At 39.6% G+C, this 21151-nt stretch overlaps 1 protein-coding gene across 1 annotated transcript in view; it reads right to left on the bottom strand.

Annotated features, from left to right (window-relative positions):
- The window catches only part of cltca (clathrin, heavy chain a (Hc)), a 28142-nt gene that overhangs the window by 5813 nt on the left and 1178 nt on the right, over positions 1-21151 (bottom strand). The window contains exons 2-21 of the mRNA XM_014989882.2: positions 12641-12848; positions 8825-9093; positions 8225-8386; positions 8023-8136; positions 7714-7887; positions 5886-6083; positions 5560-5760; positions 5085-5237; positions 4854-4976; positions 3776-3913; positions 3521-3685; positions 3273-3453; positions 2808-2971; positions 2118-2243; positions 1897-2039; positions 1437-1671; positions 1221-1343; positions 992-1137; positions 311-494; positions 40-232 (exon numbers count right to left, since the gene is read on the bottom strand). Of these exons, the coding sequence (XP_014845368.1) occupies positions 40-232; positions 311-494; positions 992-1137; positions 1221-1343; positions 1437-1671; positions 1897-2039; positions 2118-2243; positions 2808-2971; positions 3273-3453; positions 3521-3685; positions 3776-3913; positions 4854-4976; positions 5085-5237; positions 5560-5760; positions 5886-6083; positions 7714-7887; positions 8023-8136; positions 8225-8386; positions 8825-9093; positions 12641-12848 (3400 nt within the window). The remainder of the gene's footprint in view (positions 1-39; positions 233-310; positions 495-991; positions 1138-1220; positions 1344-1436; positions 1672-1896; positions 2040-2117; positions 2244-2807; positions 2972-3272; positions 3454-3520; positions 3686-3775; positions 3914-4853; positions 4977-5084; positions 5238-5559; positions 5761-5885; positions 6084-7713; positions 7888-8022; positions 8137-8224; positions 8387-8824; positions 9094-12640; positions 12849-21151) is intronic.

Raw genomic sequence — 21151 nt, 5'->3', positions numbered from 1 at the left:
GCTTCCGTGAGACTACTTATTCTAGATGATCCTCCTTACCGCTCTTATCAGCTGCCTGGACCACCTCCATGTATGCAGACGGGTCGTCAGCTTTGATGTAGGAATCAATGGCTTCTTTAACCAGCTCCTTCTGGAGCTGAGCCTTGGCCAACTGGCTCCACACAGCAGGCTCGTTGCAGCGTTCTGCAAACTCATAGGCCCGGTCCAGGTTGCCGATGTGCTCGATGAGCACCTGAGGAGGAGGGGAACAAAGAAAAACTGTAAGCCTCCCTTAGTTGATAAACATTTATGCGATTTGAAGAACACGGACCTGCACAGCTGAGGTGTTGACGTCAAACTTCTTAAAGATGGCGAACGCCTCCTCGAAAAGCTCATTGCTGATGGCGATGTTTGCGATATCAGGAGCGTCGTAGTTGTCCAGCCTGCTAATGTATTCCATCACACGCGTGTGATCGGCTTTGATTGCGGTCAGGATCAGCAGGTTCTGCAGATTCCTGAACAAAGAGGGGAAAAAAAAACAAAAAAAACAATTAGTACTTTTTTGGTCAAGTAAATCTGAAAGCAGTGAGATCACAGGGTTTCTGCAGGTTTCACCAAGTCAAATTTAAGACCACTATGAAGAAATTCAATACTTTTATTGTGACAACTGCACAAAGTATGATAAATTGGTGCTAAACTTGCACTTTTCTACAGTGGACATAAAAATCTATTTAGCTATCAATGGTGTATTAGCATCTAGTTACTGGTAGCCTGAAATGCTTTGAGTTAAATAACCCAATAAAGACGTCAACTCAAACTTTCCTGATGGAAAAAAAAGCTGCATCAAATATGAGTTTAAATTGTTTCACCATTACAAAATTTAGGACCTGTGATAAGTGTATTTAAGGTCAAATTGCATTTTAAAATTAATTCAAGACCTTAGTTTTATATACATGAATTTCTAAGGATGTGTGGATACCCTGGATAACATTTGAGGTGAAGAACATCCTACCTGTGTTCACTGAAGACAGAGTTGTCCAACACGATTTTCTCCAGCAGCTCAATGAGCTCGTTGGGCAGGTCAGCAGTCATGAAGGCTTTGACGGTGACCGAAACCTCCTCAGGGTCCTGGGTTTCTGACAGAGCCGTCTGGACCACCTGAAGACAGAAACAATAGAGTCTGAGAGAAGCACCAGCAGAAGGTAGGAAGGAAGCCTTGCTGTCAGGTCTTCAGACTCTACCTGGTCGATGAGAGGCCGCCTGTAGGGGTTGCTCTCCAGCAACACGCTGGCCCACAGCTCAGCGTCTTTGCGTCTCACTAGGTAGCGAGACAAGCTCTTGAACAGAGAGTTCTCATTGCAAACCTGATGGGAGAAAAGAAATTTTGTATTTATGTCTGATGTAGGGGGAAAAAAAGGTGTGGATACAGGATAAGAATGAATGAAATGCATCCTCACATTGATGAGCTCCTGGTCGCACTGTCCCCGCTCATAGGCCACGCAGGCCAGGTGAGGGTCTCTCTTCTCGCAGTACTTTCCCACCACACGGCTGTCATAGAACGGGTTTTCCCGCAGGAAGCGTTCCGGGTTGTTGTTGCTGTCGATATAGATCTTTGCCAGAGCATTGTGGGTAGCAGGTTCTTCACAGCCTTCATGGATGCGGGACTCCAGCCAGGGCAGCAGCAGCTTCAGTCTGGGACAAATAGAACAACATCAAGAGTGCAATATAGAATATACACATTTTACATTAAAGCTAAAAACACCTTTGTTTGTACACATGTTCTACCCAAAACTCAAGTGTGAGTTTTTGCTTTACCTGGTTAAAAAAAGGAAAAGTGAACCACTTCTAATAACTTCATGGAGTTTAATCATCTTTAGAGTCAAGTAAAGAAAACTAATGAGTGCATCGTTAGAGCACCTGTTCCTCTTCTCCACCTCTGCAACCAGCTCATCCGTGGAGAACTGTCCTCTGACGACCAGGATCAGACTCTTGATGACGTCCTCGGAGCAGTCCACGTCCAGGAGACCGCCGACAACGACTGGGAGACGGCTGGGGTTCACCTGCCACACAAACCCCACAGTGAGCATCTCAAACAAGGATTGTGGCTGCAGGTAAAACGTCACTGCCGTGGTTCTCACCTTCTGGACATAAATCTCGATGTATTTCTGCAAGTTGTTTCTGTACAGGTAGAGGACGAGGTCGTGGACAAAGTCAAAGCGATCACAGACGATGATGAGCGGCAGCTGGTCGGTGAGTTTGGCTTCCTGTGCGTCACAAATTGAGGGGGGAGATTTTAGTAAGGTGCAACATGTACAACAACTCCTATAACTATCTACTCCAACCTGATGGCACAGGGCTTAACCTTTTGTGCCATTTTGCTTAAAACGTGTTAGATTTCAAAAACTCAAAAGCACAGGTTGCTAGCTAGCTACAAGCGACTGCAATTACAGCACAACATAACTTATACTGCATTCATATAGTATGGAATGTGGCGTATACAAATATACGCCGCCATACAAAGACAGGTTTCATTTCCATGTTTCAAGAGAAGAGGCACAAGGAGAAAGGAAAACGAATCGGGATCCTGTACGGTGGAGAAGGGTGAAAGGAAGGTTTACCTGATACATGTCCTGCTATTTCAAAGCAGAAAAGCAGAAAGAAAATTCACCACCATCAAGATTTAGAAGAGATGCAAGCAAACTGCTTAGAACCAGTTCGTTCACACTGATCATTAACCTGTGGAGCTGTAACGTATGTGTGCAGGACTGTTTAATGCACAATATATATAAAAAAAATGGATGCAAATAAAATTGAAACAAAAACTTCACCTTGAGGAAGTTCTTGACGCGCTCCGGGTCGTAGCAGTTGCTCTCTCTGCAGATCCTCTCCACCTCTTTAATTTGGCCCGTCTTGCAGGCAGCTTGGATGTACTTGAAGTGGACTTCGGCATCCTGACTGAAGTTCACAATGGAGCCCAGGAAGTAGAACAAACCTGAGGGACACAAAGGCAATTCAAGTCCATAAAGAGCATCCATGACTTCAAACACCAAATACATCGGACACCAGCATAAAAATGAGCAACCATGATCTCATCTGGTGTGACTGAGTCTATTGTCCTACTCATGCCGATTACAGCTGATGGAGGCAGGTTTTAAAGATTTGCATGAAACAGAGGAACTACTACTCACTAAAATAGGTTAAGATCTGAAAGTGAAAGAAATTGAACATTTTACTAAGTGAATCATGGCGTGCAGATGGTAACGTTACAGGATGCCATCAGCCCAGGTTCTCACCTTCGAAGCTCTTGAAGGACTCGAAGAGCTCAGTGAGAGACTGAGTGGAGAGCTGTTCATGGTACTTGGATGCCACCTGGACGCAGATCTGCAGGTTCTGGCGGATGTTAGCCGAGAGCATGGCCCTGAGGCACTCCATTGAATCTTCCACCGATAGAGAGCCGAAGAAGTTCACCAGCCACTGGAGTAGAAGAGGATTTGTTTGTTTGTTCATACAAAATAAAAAAAAATAAGATAAAGAATTCTACCTCAGGGTTGAGGAGGTGTGTGTGCACCACAGCACGCTTGATGTCATACAGGTCTGTGTAGTGCTCCAGAGCCCTTTGAAGAAGACCAGCCTTCTCACACAGCTGGGCGATGTGAGCGCGGTCATAGTGTGTGAACATCTGGTTACCCAGGATAGCATCAGCTACCTACAAGCACAACAGAAACGTTAGAACAAAAACATTTTTGTATGCGTCTAGCATTTCTTTTTTTGGCAAAGTATGTGAACAACGGTCCACCTGTGGGGCGTGCATGAGGTTCATCTCCAGCAGGCGAGTCTGCAGCGGCCCTTCTGACGGTCTGTTGTTCTTTAAAGCGTCGAGGAGGAAAGAGGTGCACTGCTGGATCAGGTTGTACTCCATGAAAACGTCCACAATCTGAGCAGAAACAGACACAGTGAGATCTTTAAAAAAAAGTGCAGATGGATAAAAATATGTAACTACCACTAATTAAACAAGGCAATGCATTTTTATCCATTTAAACATTGAGAACATTTCAACAGAGATTGTAAAGTAGTGTGTGCCTCTGGGTTTAGTAGGACAAACTGCTGGAAGTCCTTTGAAATGAGACAAAAAAACCTTTAAACTTTCACCAAGTTTTAAATGCATGCCAACCTCAGTCACTAAACTGAGGACGATCAACTTCAGGGAACATTCCTATTGCATTTCTAACAATAAATCTTAAAAACCCATCAACTTCAACAGTCAACCTTCAAGCACCCCACCTTCACATTTTATGAAAATATGTGTTGAATGAACTCAGCTAAGAACTCTGTTCATTTTTTCCACGACAATATTGGAGCTCATTTCGTATCTCACAAAGCAAGGAGATTCAGAAGCTAAAACAGAAAAAATAAATCCTGCTCTGCATAAAGGATTTTAAAGGGAACATAAGACAAAATAGTTTACCCAAGATTTGATTTTAACAGCAGATTTAGAAACAAAAATAATTTTGTCTTCATCTGGAAAATATTTTGCATGCATGTCCAAAGAATATCTAGACAAACATATACTATGACAGGATATAAAAGACTGTAAAGCATCCATGACCAAGTTATTTCTAAGCTCTTCATCTGCCTGTACAGCACTTTAGGGAACACAGAACGCTCCGTCAGCAGTTTGTGTTTACGTTGCAGAGATTCTGCAGAGGTAGGAAGTAAAGGAAGTTGTGCATTTCCTTTATACTACAAGATAGCTGAATTCTACTGCTGCATCCTGCACCGTTACTTGATTACATGGTACACTCTACTTCATAGGCAAGTTAGGATTAAAGATCAATTATGTTAGTCTGCAAACAGCAAAACTGGTTCCATCTGACCTGTGTGATGTCTGCTAATGGCTCTTCATCCTGGACCAGCATCTGTGCAAACTGCAGGCCTTGCTCTGGGTTGATGCGCATCACGTTCCTGAGCAGGAAGATCCAGTCCGGGGTGTAGCCCACCTTCAAAACGAAAAACAAATACTCATCAAATCAAACCCTAAATACAATGAGAATAAAACCTTACTTCGATCCATCAGGTTTAATTAGACTCCAAGGTAGATTTCGTACCTTTTTGGCATACAGGACGATTTTGGGGAACTGACCAGTCTCTGCAAAGCACTGAATGACCTTGTTGGGGACATTCGCCCGCAGATACACACTGAGGGCCAAGGTCGGATCCACGGCCTTCACCAGATCGCCCAGTTCCTCTGAACACTCCAACTGGAAAGAGCAGTGACATACGAGGTTAGATTGGATTTCTGTAAAACATTGTAACGCAAGGGAGGAAATGTGGAGAAAAATAAAACCATTAAGATAATAAATTTAAAGATAAACCGTTTCAATCCCAAAGCAGTCACTTATTTACTGTTCAGGAATCCAGGATGGAGCCTCAATTTTAAAGGGAAGTGTGTGAATTCCTTAAATATCAGATGATCTCATGCATTTGCAAACAAGCTAGCCGTTTGTGTAAACAGAAAAAGTCAGGAAGTGGCAGGAAACGCCTCTGTGTGTGAGAGCAGGCTGAGCTAAACGCTTAAAGTACCTTGTCTTCCTTCAGCCACTTCTCCAGAAGCTGCTTTCGTCCCTGCTGGAGGACGGGTCTGCAAAGCTCCAGGGACTCAAACTTGTTGAGCTGGCCCTGGTCCAACAGGATACCAAAGTACTGCAGCAAAGGGGAGGTCTGGCCCGGCTGAGTGGGAACGCTCTGGAAGCGGCGGATGGTGTCCGGTGTGCGAAGGATTCCCTGAAAGAGGAAAATAAATAAAGGAATCAGACGGGAACTCAAGATGAAAACAATGGGCTAGCACAAGAAACGCTGGAATAATTACAGCCAAATTTAAGAAAAAATAAAAAAATAAGAAAAAATACCTTTGGTGCATTAGCAGCAACTTTGGCAGCTTCAGAGTAGTTGCCAGCAGCAAACAGAGTGTTGAACTTGCGTGCAAAGAGCTCCTCAGCTCCAGCCAGGTTGTTGCGGACAGCCAGGCGGAGGGCGAGATCTGGATTCTGCAGCACGTTGTTGATGTATGGAATGATGTTTTCTTCTTCCACGCAGACAGACAGCACCTGGGCCAAAAGATTTGGGTTTTTTTAAGTCCATTGAAATACACAACTAAAGAAAACTGTTTTGGAGTTTTCAGGAGTGATTAGCATAGGTCATACCTCTACCATAAAGAAAACCAAAAATGAAACTTCAGACCAAAAAAAAAAAAAAGTGAAACGTGAATAACTTTTGTTTAGCTTTAAACCTCAGTTTCCTTTCCTCTATAAGCTGTGCTGTAAATCACCAGGAACAATTAGCTGATCTAAATTTGTTTTTTGGGAGTGGCCAGGCAACTGAAAGAAAAGGTCAAATTAAAGGAGCAGGAACAAAGGGGTTGAGGAGATTGAACAGGAGCTAATGTTAGTCTGGGAACAGTCAGACAAGAATACCCCACTGATCAGATGTAAAGGAAAAAATACAGATACTAGAGTGAACATAAACAGAGCAGCAAGTATCAAATGCAACATGAGCAGTAGTATCAAGTGCACAAGACAGACACAGGTGGTAAAGCAGAAATATAATGAAAGCAAAGAGGGGCAAGAAAAACAGCAGAGATTCTGAGGTGGAAAAATCAATAAGGAGGCTGAAGGAAAGGCTGAGGGCGCTCGATGCCGAACATTAATATGAAGCTTATTCATGATTTCAAATTTTCTTTCACTGACTGCATTTTTATTGCTTTTCACCACAATTCTTTTTCACATGATTTTATAGCAGTCTGGGATTTATCTGGGCTTCTGGTGCTTAAATTACTGATTTTCTCTTGGGGTAGATCTCAAAAACACCGGTTACTCCTGAGCTGGCTAAAACTTTGGAACTCTGTCAAATACAGGAAGAAAAGCAGTAATAAAGATTTCCAACTTCAATTGGCAAAACAATTTCTCATAATCTATTATTATTCATTCTTTTCCCAGCAGTACTAACAAATCTGACTTAATGTGTAAAATAAAAGAGCATGAGGAATGAGTAAGACACTTAAATGTAAGTCTTATAGATTGAATGTAACACTGCAGCGTTGCATTAAATACATCAGATTACCAGATTTTGTTGCTAAGCTAACCAATGCATCTGTTAGCACTAGAGGCCAAAGCAGTGGCCTATTTCCTATCGGATCACAGCCTCCGTGCATGTCCACATGACTCGAGCACACACGCGCGCGCACACGCACACACACACACACGACTGCCCCTACATGCAGGCATGTCTGCCACAACTCAGATCAACTTTCCTCCCTCCGCTCAATTATTCATGTGGTGTGTGGCCTGAATGGAACATTATTAATCAGCTGGCTGGATCCAGTTCTCCTCGCTGGTTCTGCTTTACACACACGGCAACATCCAACCCTCCCCACTCCCTGTGTGTGAAACACTAGCTCATGGATTATTTAGAGCGCCTCCTGGCAGCGTCTGAGCTTGCCTCATGATGGTAAACAAAGCAGGAGCTTCTTTCAGAGGCCCATGCCACAACACGATGTTTGACGTTTCAAACATTCATTCATGTCACCGCAAATTAAATGAAGGGTGTATGATATATTGTTTGGTAGATTATAATGAACAGTAGGTAGTCGTCAGCAAAAATATACAGTCACGTTAATATGACCGAGCGTCCGTGTTCTGGGTCAACATCAATACGACAGTCACCGGTGGGTAAGTTTACCTGTCCCTTTCGGTTGACCCCGATAATGCCTGAGGTGGCATCATGTGGCGCCGTGACGAAGATGGTCTCCCCACTGATGCGGTTCATGTAGATGCAGGTTCCAGTCTCCAGGTCGTACAGGTGGATGTAGCCGTATTTGGTAATGAGGAAAACCACATTGTGCTTTGCACTTATCTGCAAAAAAAAAAGCTAAATTAAACCATCTCCCTTCCAATGAAACAAAAAACAGCAGGAAAAAAAAAAAAAGAATTTGTACCAGAAACTGGCATGTCAAGTAATGGTTGTTTTGCCGTTCTTAATGAAACACACCTGCATGGCGACGGGAAAGTCATTCTGTGCTTCAGGAGGAAAGAAGACATCCACTGCTTTCTTTGGAAATGGCTGATTACCAGTTGGTGGGGTTCCCACCTCAATGATGTGCAGCTAGGACAAGCAAGGGAAAAATAAAAATCTTGAGATTTATCGTTTCATTGATTCCTTTCTCCCACATAAGACATGAGCAAATGATCACCTTTCCTCCAGCCTGGCCTCTCACAGCAAAGCAGAACAAAGTTGACTCTTCTGCGTTTCCTTCAATCTTGAACTGGGCAAAGCTGGCAGCATGACCTTCGATGGGCTGAGAAACTTTTCTTTCAACGGAGTACAGCTGCATTGCTCCCACCACTCTGTTTTGCTGCAGAACAAAACAAAAAAACAAAAGAGTATAATCAAACACATTTAGGTAAACATCTAATGTGATGATAAAAACGCAAAATGGACATGCCTTGTGGACATTTCTAAATTTTATTTTGCACATATTGTACAAATAGCATTAAATTAGACAAGCTTGTGTGTTTTGCAGGGATTTATTTTTTCTTCAGATCACAACTTTAATTCAATTGAGCAATTTTTGTGCCTTTAACATCCATTCAAATGCATTTTGACTGGAGATGCACCAATCAGATGTTAATATCTGTATTGGTCCTGATATTGATTAGGTATTGTGACAATGTGCCTGGGCCCAGTGGCGCAACTACACATTATTCAGGTGGATGTGAAAACATAAATCGGCGCCCCTCCCATCCCCCTCTTGAAGGAGCGTGGAAAACATATGCTCGCTCCGTTACATTACCTGAGCTGAGATACCAATGAGGAGGAGCCATTTCTGCTTGGCGTCGGTGCGGTAGTTGATGATCTGGCAGCCTGCCAGGCTGGAGTGGCGATCAAAAACTTTGACAGGCTGAGAGTCGCCCTCCATGCTCCAGTGGTAAACAGCGGTGTCAGTCACAAGAGCAACCGTGTTCAGAGAGATCCACTTCCAGAAAGTCACGTCGTCTGTCATGGTGTGTGCCTTCATCTTGCTCTTCATCTCGATGTTAAAGATCTGAAGGGTTTTGGCCGCTACAGAGAAGAGGATAAAAGCAGGAGCCAGGTCCAAAGAACGTTAGAGTTTCCGATGCGTTTCCACGGTCACTCCACACATTTTGGATTTATTGCAAAAGGAACACCAAATTTTAATTTGAAGCACTCGAGTAAGGATGGCAGGAGTGATAGACAGGGGGATACCAAACATGCTGCAGTAGGAAACCGCCTAATCAAGCAAGAAGAGCATTGGAAAAAAAAAAAAAAAGGATGAAATGGGGGGGTAAATATTTGACTTCTTCCAAAAGAAGCTACACTGATAGCAAATATGCAAATCAAATTTATATTGAAAGAAAATGCATGCTTCAATTCTAATTAAGGAATCTCTACTACAAGATGTCAGAAAAAAATCATATTTTACCTAAATTTACCATATTTTATCCTTGTTTTCAAAAGTTTTCTAACTTTGCTCAGTGTTTCACCATGTTGTGAAACACCTCACTCTGTTATCAAAGAACCAGGGATTAAGTTAAGTAACCCAATGTTTAAGATGCACTGCTGGCTGACAAAGTTCTGATATAAGAAATCAACTAATCAGTAAACTGGCCAGAAGTGCGACTCATTCTCAGTAACTGAAGTAATTGTGATTACGTGAAAAAGCCGTCACCAAGAAAAATATGCAACAGCAGAAAGACAAAAAGCTTTTTAAAAAAAGTTTTGTACCTTAAGTGAAGAAAAAAAAACTGATAAGTACCTAATGCCGAATCATTTTTATGAAACTGAACTAGACATTAAAATGTTATATACAAAAGGTTCACTCACCTGCATTCTGTGTGTTATATTAGTTGGGATTAATTTAGTGAGCTTAAGCTTCATTTTTTATAAAAGCAATGTGACATTTGTTTGCTTATTAAATACTCAAATGCATTTTCACAGCCATCGAGATCACCTCGTCATCACAAAGCCGTAGAATCAGAATAAATGTTCTGTCGAATGGACCGCTTGATTAGGCAGCCGCATTTTAGAGAGCAAGCATTAACGGGATCATGAGTAGTTGCACCCGTGCACACGCATTGCGTTAATCCGTCAAGTGTAGTTAAATTAACAGGTTAGGGCTCACACTGCATCGCATGAAAATGATACACTGAAGAGAAGGCAACAGACTGAAAGAAAGAAGGGTCTTTACTAGATTGACACAGCGAGGGGGCTTAGAAACTGATCCTATGTACTGCATGTATTGTTTAGTGTTAATTTACTTAATTATCCCCTATATTTTCAGTAAACTTCACATAATGTGTCAGAGTCCTCCCTCTAAATGGTACACAACGGTTTGACTTTTTTTTTACTACATGACAAAGGTAATTTGTTTTATCCATTGTAAATTTGAAAATGTCATGGTAGGGTATGTGCAGAAAATTATACAAATAAATGACTTGCAACACATTTCAGTTTAAGACAAATAATCCAAGTAAGGATGTATAACGTTTCCCTACACACCTAGGCTACCCAACCTTTCTGTAGTAAGCATTTGGATTCATTTCCTTTATTGATGACTGCTTTAAGCCAACTACTGAAATCCCTGTTATTAAAAGACAAACCACTATGGGAACTGGTGGTGAATAATAAAGCAGAAACATTCCAATTTTAATCGTCTTAACATAATTTGCCAGTTTATGAAGCACAGCTCTGAAGGTTTGCCGAGACGGCTGGATGTCTGAGCTACATGTTAACAGGGCACCATTGCTTTCCTGTGTTGTGCTCTGTAGTTGAGTTATTTTTTATAAAATAACTCAAATCAGAAGTACAGGTCATGAAATTGTAGGTGTATACAAGTATTTAAGGTCTGAAATTGAAAACAGAATTCAAGGTTTCCCCCAGAAAACTTGCCAAGCCTGGTGGCTGGGCACCAGAGGAGTCATTCAACCAGCGACCCGTTTTATTCGAGTTAAAAAAAAAAGTTTAAAGTAGACAGGAAATTTGAAACCATCACTTAAATAAATTAAACTCATCGACCTCATTTTAATTATCGGCTTTATCGTCTCTTCCTGCCTTTTTTCTTTCCGTTGATGACACTGAATGAAAAAAGGCTCACTACAAAGCCTTAAAAAATGAAAACATTTTAAAAAGACTTTTAAAAATAAGCAATGCTAGCCTGGTGGGGGTACAAGTAAAGCCTGGTGGCCCGCCAGGCTTATAAAGCACCAGGGGAAAACCTGGAATTAAGGACTTTAATTCTATTCTTTTAAAAAATGTCAGATTCTCTTAATTTTTATCTTGAAATTCTTACATTTTACCACAGCCATAATAAATTCCATATTAAACACTAGTTACAATTAGAAATGCAGTATTTGGGCTCGTCCAGGGTGATGCCAATTTCCAGTTTTCTTTGTGGTTTGATCTCTTAAGTCAGACTTGGATTTATTTTCCCCCTCTTCTAAAGACTAAACCACACACACAAAAGTCGCAATCCTGGTCCTTGGGCCCGCTGTGCTTTAGTCTCTACACAACGCTCATCACCAGAAATAAAACTACAGATCAGGGTTTTTTGGCTTGAATATTGCGATTTAAATTGCTTGATAAAGAAAAAGTCTAGATCTGAACACAGAATCAAATTTTTTTTTAAATAAATTGAATCAAATGTTATAGGACAGCATCACTGTTCATAACCGCCAACAAAAAACTTAGCAAGATATGGCAATCCCAGAGAAGTATCCAACATCTAAAGTCTGTTCAACTTAAAAGCAAATTTGAGTCAATATATTAGAAAAATTATAAAAGGAATACACAAAAGCATCTGAACTCAGTTAAAAACATTAAGCACAGCTGGAAGACGAGTGAAAACAAGTATGCGTCATTTCAATTTCAGATGGATAAGCACGCAGATTTCAAATGGAAACGTGGATTAAAATGAAATTCTTACCCATAATACCACATGAACATGTTCTAAATCATTTTGAATATAAAAATGATGGAATGCCAGCAAGCTGTAAGGCTGTGAAAGCTAAATCCTGTTTACAAATAATTTTTGCTGAAGGTGACAGACAATGAGCAAACCTGGATTAAAGGTTTAAAAATTGGCAGAAATGTCCTCCAATGGCATTTGTGCTTTAATATTTAAAAATATATTAGACAGGTTTGGTTTGCTCAGAATTACTTGTCTTTAAACAGGATTTCTCTTCCACAGTAAGTATTGAAATTTCAACTCACCGTCTGCAAACATAAGAAAGCAGTAAGAAAAAAAATGAACATACAAAAAGACAAAACAAAAAAAGTCAAAGCAATCATAGCAGCTGGACAAAAACAAAATATGCTAATTTAGTCTTCATGAGAAATGTTTAGTGTTTTTAAAAAAAACAATGGCCAATAAACCATATTTAATGACAGAAAACTGAAGTAGCTGCATGTGTACAGAGCTCAATGAATAAACTAAACATGCTCTGAAAACATAAAACCAATAACTTCACATTCAACATAAGTTTTAATGCAGTTTAAAAAAAAAATAGCAACATTAGAAATCCATCCTTAAATCCTGGCAGAACGTGTCTCTCTAAAGCAGCAGAGATCTGCATATTTACAAGCGCCGTACCTTTAAGTGCGATGACCTTACTGGCGGGGTTCATGATGGCGCTGTCGGCTGAGATGGGCCTCCGGATCGGAGTATTGGGGTCGGCCATGTCAATGATCACAACCTGGGCCTGCTCCCCCACTTTCTCCCGGATGCAGATGAATTTGTCAGACTCCATGGTCAGGGTGCTGAAGCCTATGTTGGCTGGATTGATTCCCAAATTTTGGAGCTGGGGCAGAAAAGGAAAAGTCACAAGACTGAACAAAAATGCTCAATAGTAGGTTAGGAAATTTCTCTAGACAACTCAGCTCCACACACACAATGTGCTTCTGCAAAATATTACAGATGTTATGATCTATAATCCTCCATTATACCGTTTAAGTCACAATAATAGAGGACACTGTTTTTGGGGAAGAAAAAAAAAATGAGAACCTATAACTGAAGGCTTGAGTAAAACACGTCAAGACTTTATTTTTGACTTATTTTAATTTAGAGCATAGATAACCAATCTATTGCCACGTTTTGTTTTTTTAGAAAAAGGCTGCAACTAACTATTTTATTAGATTTTTTTGTTTAAAAGTTTTAACTTGAGCCCTTTTTTATACAACATTAAAGATGCAAATAAACAAAACTTTTACATAAAAATATTTATTGCCTAAAATGCAACATGACACTCTTTTAGTGACTTTGAACCAGGTAAAGCCAACTGAGGAGTTTTGGGTAAAACAAAGACAATGGAATGCAACAATGCATTTATATTGTACAGTTTTGGCTCAATTACTGCTCTGAAAGAAGGCATTTTTTCTCAACAAATTTCCTTTTTTTGGAGTCTGTACACACCAGTTAACGATTGATTAATTAGCTGACAATTTCAATTAATCGTTTCAGCCCTACTGTGTTTATTATATTGCAAAGCAAATCCTTGACGCTGCTTTCTTGATCTCTCCTTTAAAAGAATCTGAATGTTTGATAAGGAGGATTTCTGTTTGCCTCACAAAAAAAGCAGTACCTGTGAGGCAGACCAGAACAGAAAGGTGTGCACTAAATGATAAAACAAGTATGCTCAAGTGCTAATAGATTAATGTGTGGTTTGCCATTTTACTGTGAAATATTGCAATAGCTTTTGCGACCAACACATTTTCCCTCACTTCTCGCCGTCTCATCTCATTGCAATGCTTTCCGTCTCTGTTGCTTCCACCACCACCGGCTGTGAACATCCGAACCGAGTCTTCATCGAACACACAAAGAATATTAGGCAGGAAACTTTGAATTCAACGATCATAAATACTGCATTGCAAACAGTTTTTTCCCCATTAAGGATGTTGCAACATTAAGGACCAACATGAGGATGTTGTAACAAGTCTACTCTGCAGCCCTACGATGCACCACAAAACCATGCACAAGTTCAGCCACTACTCATGCTTTCTTCCTTTTCCAATGAACCGACTGTTTATGACATCGATATTATGATTTCAAATCAAGAGGAAATGAAACCACCAGAAAACACTTCCCATATAGCAGGTTGTGTTGTTGCAACTTCCTCTCGTTGTGCAACCAATGAGTAACACCGCATTCGTACAACTTCTCCGAGTACCTAACGGATGCGTGTTTGGAAAAGAATTACAGGAATGGTTCATTCTTTGCAGCATTTGGGGAAAAAAGTATAATTTCTGGTAATAGTATTTATAAAGGCCACAGGAATCCTTTTTGGGAGGAAATTCTGGGGCTGAAGCCATTTAACTCCAATTTGCCAAATTGAAATTGGCATTTGTATTACAGTTGGCAAGCTGCTATCATTCAAAGCTAGTCAACAGGCAGGCACTTTTCCAGGAACTGCTCAACGAAATGGTGACGACGTTTATCAATGACGGGATACACCCTTCCCACAGCCCTGCCCCACCCACATTCTTTCAGAGTGTAACCTGGTTTTCTCAGTGACGCTGCAGTTCGCCAACCCACAGCGGTACAAGCAGATATGAACAGAAATATTCTGAAGCAGAGTTTTCCTCTCCCCTCTTTTTAAACCAAATGCATTCAACACCAATGTGATCAAAGTCCAGACTGCTACAAAATAAAAAAAAATTCTAGTTGAGTTTAGCAGGAAGTTCATTCACAAAGAAAAGCACTTGTAAAACAGGAAAGGCCAGGACGGTACCATCACAATGATTGGGAAAATAATGCACAGATGGGAATCCGACAAGACCAGGGTTTAGTCTAGTGGACTGGCTTCCTACGAAAACATTTGGTGAACCGCTGTGGTCGAAAACAGCCGTGACTTCAATCAACAGGAATTTGGGTGAAAGCAGGTCAAACCTGTGGCGCTTCAGCTAATGTGGAAAACCATTTAGTCAGCCAGTCTGGCCTGTCTCTGCCTTGCCGCAGTCGTTTCTAGCTCAGGTGCAGCGACTCAAGACAATAATTGAAACAACTAAGAATTGCTCAATAAACAGATTAAAACAAGAGCAACTAGCCTTGCACAAGTGTTGACGAGAAGCTGGCAATTACCCAAGAAATGTCTGAAAATGAACTAAACTTGGGATGCCATAGTTGTACAATAAGTTTTTAAACCCCACAAGAGACAAAAATAACTCCACCAAGTACCATCACCATGATTGGGTACCATTAGCATCCGTTTTTTGCCATGTGTGCACAGAGCAATACACATTTAAATTCACCCTTGCCCATTTGTATCAAAGTATTCCTGCCTTTTAACTTCCATTTGCTTTATGTTCCATCAATGTTCAGAAATTCTATGTATGCATCCAATTTATTGACATTTGTGATTAAAGAAACTGAAATGAGATGCTTTAGAACACACAAGCTGGTTCAATAACATCTAGCAAAACAGAAGAAAATGTGCATAAAATCTGTGCAGCAGCTTGAGGCATGTTCACAAGTAGCCAAGTGTGCAAATCACTGGGGAAGACGAGACAGAAAAAGGAGAACCTGAGGTTAATGAGTAATACACAAGTAGTGTAGGATCAGGGATGTGGATAAAGGCAAATGACAAACTTCATAAAGAGGACCTGATGCCTCTCTGCTTACAGGGGCAAAAGATTTAAGGCCATTTCTGGGCTTTCTGGTAAACCTAGATTATTTCTTGCACTATTCAGTTTCACAGCAGAATGACTCAAAGCAAATTTTTTTATCGTAGGTAAACAGAGCATCCCGATGACTCCTAAGACTTACTTCTGCATTGACAGTCTCACCATGTGTACAGGGTCATAGATTTGACTCTTTACTACATCTGTTAAGAATTTCCTTTCAAAATAATGGTATTTAAAAAAATAAAAAAAAAATAAAAAAATAAAAAAAAACATTCCACAATAGGATTTCATATTTCAGTAAAGTGACAAAGCCATCCTATATTATAGACAAAAGATAATTACCTTCTTCTTGCATCAAAAGTTGTTTTGATAACTTCAAACTTGTGAAACCATCCATCATCTCACCCAGGTTTCATAAAGGAACAGTTCCTTATTAAAAGTTTAAGCTTAAGCCGTTTTAGATGAATTTTATTCCACTCAAAGTTTTGAATGAACTCATTCGCTTCCGCTGGTGTTTTCACATGGAAGAGTTTGTAGATGTGATACCATTAGCTCACTTCCTTTCCATTTACTGAAGAAAAGTTCAAATCTTGTATTTGTTTGTAATCAACCAGGTTAGACTAAATTTTAAAAGGTTGTTCCCAACTGAAGAATTAGCTTGATGCATTTCTTTCTTTTTAAAAAACTCAAGTGTTACACTTGAAATTTGCATTTTTTTTCCAGGAGCCAATAAACCATGTAGAGTCCTGTCAACGGGGTCAGAGACCGAGTTAAAGTTCCAACTTTCAGCTGGGACTTTCAAAGGTCCCAGCTGATCACTTTAAGCAGAAACATGTCGGTATTAAAAAGAAAAAAAAAAAAAAAAAAGCTGCCTAACTTTTTTAAATATCTATGATCCAGCAATAAAAAAATCAGTTTAAGAAAACTTCTGGATAAGGAAATGAAAACGGTCTGTGCACTTCCTCCTGTTATCAGGGAAAATTTACAGCGGCTAACTATTCAAACATTCCTACCCTCCATGTTAGATACACTGTAAAAGAAAAAAAGAAAACCTTGTGTACCACAACAAGATGGGAGCTGAAATAACAAAACGGTGAAATATTAGCAATAGAACAAATTTTCTCCTGCAGTCATGCATCAGACTAGTTCAAGTTCATAGAAAGTCTCACACCGTCATCAGGCAATAAGAGCATCTGGAAAATCAGTCAGACATCCTGGATTACAGGATGGCAACAACTAATTTCTGAGTGAAAGTCCCAACACCAAAAACTAAAGTTGCACCATTTGCAAAGCCTGACCTGCTGATTCCCATTTTAGTTGACAGACTTTTTTTTTATAGCCAACATCAAAAGAGTCTGAATTTATAGCAACAAAGTCACTCCACTGTAGCCAACTCAGAGGCTTTCTTGCTATATTTAGCAATATTTCAGATCCCCAAAAACTAAATAAAAATCAGCCAAAATCAGAATCAGCAGATCTGGCTTTTGCAAGGGTGATAATCAGAGTTCAGCCAGAGAACTGCAATTGGTGCACCCCTAGCGACTACTGTTAACTAGGGGTGCACCGATTTATCGCCCGGCCGATTTATATGTGCCGATTTCCTTAATTTTGGGAGATCGGTGATCGGCTGATTTTTACATATGAAGCCAATCTTATCTAGTTTGGTAAAGGTCTAAGAATCGACCACTGTCTTTTGCTCAGTCGGTGCAGCCCTACTGTTAACTGGGCAAATGGAGACGTGACCTGCTGGCCGGATCAGTCAGTCAAACCTTTCATGGCAGTGAAAGGACAGTGGCTGATTTTCAGACCTTTGCGACGGTAGATAAGATATGTGGATAGAAGCGGTTTCAAATCAGCCAATTGTCAAAAAAATTTAAATTCAGTCCGGTGCACCCCAGCTATTTACAGTATCAGTGAATTTCAACTTGGGTCAGTGAAGACAAAGTGTAAAAAGATGAGAAGCTTGCATGTTCTACAGAGGCGTGTCAGCTGTTCATTCAGATCTTGGATGATATGATGATATAGGCCATTTTGTTTTTGATATTTTATACTTTTGTTTTAGGAAGAGAAATCACCCTTCTGCTGAATGTCTTACAGAATATGATTAATGAGCAAATGTTGGCAGTCTGAAGAAAATAGCCAAATGAAGGTAATGATCTACTTACTCTACAAGGAATACTCATTAACCTAGTATAAGACACTAAAGAGTTTAAATTGGCAACTGTAACAAGATGAAATCAGCCACTACTGAAGATCTCTTTGAAACTGGAGTTGAGATTCTATATATACACACGACTTAATTGTGATACTTATGACAGTACTGCTCAGCATAAAAGAGCTTTGTTAATGTTTCAAACATGTAAAGTTCAAGGAAGGGCAGGAAAGGATACACTATGTGGCTTGCAGCAGTTCAGTGCAATGTACTACAACAGGAAGCTAGGGACTCAGAAGCTAGAAAAAAAAAAAAGAAAGAAAAAGCTGCATAGTAATGCCTTCTCTATGGTGAGCTGTTGAGGGGACGTGACCAGCCAGACACAAGAGTAAAGAGCTACCTTTAGTGTCAGATGAAGTCAGGTGACAAGTAGGAAGGAAAACACGTGCTTTAAACTCCACTTCAGGTCAGTTTTTTCAGAGAGGTGGCTTGAAAAGAGCCATTTCCTTTATCTCCAACAACATTTAGGCAAGTCCTGAAGAATGTCAAGTGTTCAGCAAATCAGCATCCTCAGCCTGTCACGAGTTATCAGCTGGTCATTTACAAGCATTGTTCAAAGTGCAACGCTGACATTTGTAATGGGACATTATAAACACTTGGTACAACAAACTAGCAGATCTCCCAGTGGCTTAAATATAAAGAAGTTCAAGCAGCAGGTTAGATTTTCAGACAAACATACTTGTGAACTCGTGTTGTCTACTTGTGTGGAAATAAAAAACAACTTTTGTAAACAAATTACTGTGTATACTTATAAACTCTGATTTAAGCACAGAAAAGTAATGTTAATGCAACTTGTAATTATAGGCTTTTTTAATGTGGGAACTGGACAGATTTGTCTCTTCCTGACACAAAAACATATTGTTGTTTTCTCTTGAATAGGAAACCCAACTTTTCAAATCCTGCTGAGTAAATGCTTGGAATATGGGAATTTTTTTTGCAATGGCCATTTTGTTCCCATGACAAAATGGGAATAAACTACTGTTTGTAGAGATTTGAGAACAAAACAGAGGGAACAACACTTAAAAACCGGTCCTAACTTCATATAGACTCCATGCTGTCCTTGGTGGCTGTAAACACTCATTGAACACTTCTCTTAATTTTCCTAATGTTAAGTATCTTTCTATCCCAACCTTTTACCTACAAATAATCCTGTCCTGCACAACCTTGTAAAAAAATTAAACACTACTCAATGAAAGATCCAACATGTGCAACATTACAGGTAACTTTTCTTACCACTAGGATAACAATGGGGGAAAAAAAAAAAAAAAGTCTTGTGAGCAGCATAAAGCTAAAAGATACCAATTAAAACGACACCCCACCAATTAAACGTCTTTAACTTCAATCTGGCATATAATATATAAAAATGGATGATTTATAAAAGTGCAAGCTATGCATGTTGGCCGGATGACAATAGGCACATGCTTGCCGAGTTTGAAGGAGAGTAACAGACGGCAGGAAACGGGAGATAGAGAGTCGCCAAAGAACAGTTTTTGCTGACTGAGACTTTCTGTGCTAAAGCTAAGAAATCAGCATTTATCTCAATATACCAGTGAGCTCCAAACACTCCGAAATGTTAACATGAGATGCTTATTATTTCTCATTAAATCTCTTCAAGTAAAGATGATTCCTTTCTCCAGGACTTCACCAATAAGGACACAGAAATTTCTTCAAGTTTCAAAGTGATATTTAACTGTTCAAACTCACTTCTCAATTATTTTTTTTAAAAAATAAACTTTAAGTCCACAGTGAAGTTCATATTCAGTACCTTGAAATCAGATGCAAGAAAAATAGTAATATTCTGTTAATAGATTTATGCAGATAAGCATCACTGCATTTTAAATCCAAAAATTATAAAAGAAAGTTACCAGAAATATTCCTGTCTGCATACTGTGCATTTACATACATTAAGAGGATCAAACAGCTACTTTCAAGTGGGATTACTCAGTTTCAGTACATATCCTTATTTTTAAATACCATTAAACATGCCATTTTTGACAAAAAATATAGTATTTAATAGTTTTGCAAAATGAATGTATTCTGCAAAACAAAGTTGTTTTTTGTTCCTTTTCAGTGTTTTAACATTTTCAGACAAGAAATTAAGTGTTTTGCCTGGTGAAATAAAGGGTTAACCAACTGTATCTCCTAACAAACCAACATGCAAAAATACTTAAAATAATGAGAACCATCTTTAACATTACTAAAAATTCAGACAAAAAAAAAAAAAAAAAAAAAAAGGGTAGTGGACATTTGAGGACACTTTTCCTTTCACAGCAACCCCAGCTAAAATGAAAGTTTTGAAACATGTATGAAATAGCATATGCATATCATGCATTAGTGATGACTACCAATGATCTCCTGGGAGCCGATTTGTCACGAGAAAATGCTTTGAGACACAAACATGATAATCAGGGAAAGTGTAAGAAAATCACAAACCAACTGGGAAGTAGCAAAAGGCAATGAATGAACTATTTACGATTCAAATCGGGAGGAAAAATATAACTAAGCAACTTTCAGTTTCATGAGAAAGTATTGTTATCTTAATCTGAAAGGAAATCAAAATTGATGGTTTCCAAAACAGAACAATTCAAGAGGAAAGCAGCATCAGAGCAGTGCTGCAGATTAATCTGTAAAGTAATTTTATGTTCATCTCCCCTCCTGCAATCAAAGTGCTTTTTAAACAAGTGAAAAATTATTCTAGAATTTTTTTCCCCCCCATTGTAACTGAATACAAAAGCTCTCTGCACAGCTTTGTGAAGCCCAGCCTCCATAAAGCCTCCTGTGACAGGCCCACATATTAACTCATCAAAAGCTGTGATAATAGCTAAGATGAATACTTTACACTTCACTTGTTTTTAGGAAGACATTTCAGTTACTATTTAAGCAAGCCCCAACATATGTAACATGCAAATGCACTGAAAAGCAACAGTAATTTATCCTAAACTTCCCATGGGAATCATCATCTGCATCAGTTTTTTGTGGAAAGAAGGGATGACAAATGTTTGTTTTTTTTAAAGAGGGGCTGTGCCTAACCTTGACCTTTTCTCAAGGGTCAATGATGTACAGACAGTGAAGGGGGTTGCAGTGCCTATATAATGTTTGTGTAGTTCAAGTTCATACTTCAGCTGACAGCTCCCCATTCTGATTCTATAAAGCTGAAGTGTAAAACTAGTTTAACAAGTAGATGCAGTACCCATTAATCTTGATTGAAAAACTTTAATTCCTAATGTTTTAAATCTAGAAAAACAGCATATTGCTGCCTTATTTTGATACCTT

The sequence above is a fragment of the Poecilia mexicana genome, unplaced genomic scaffold (genome assembly GCF_051168715.1).
Source record: "Poecilia mexicana isolate PSO_F unplaced genomic scaffold, ASM5116871v1 scaffold_14, whole genome shotgun sequence".
NCBI lineage: Eukaryota > Metazoa > Chordata > Actinopteri > Cyprinodontiformes > Poeciliidae > Poecilia > Poecilia mexicana.
The sequence above is the reverse complement of the archived record's forward strand: the minus strand, read 5'-3'. Positions and strand labels throughout refer to the sequence as shown.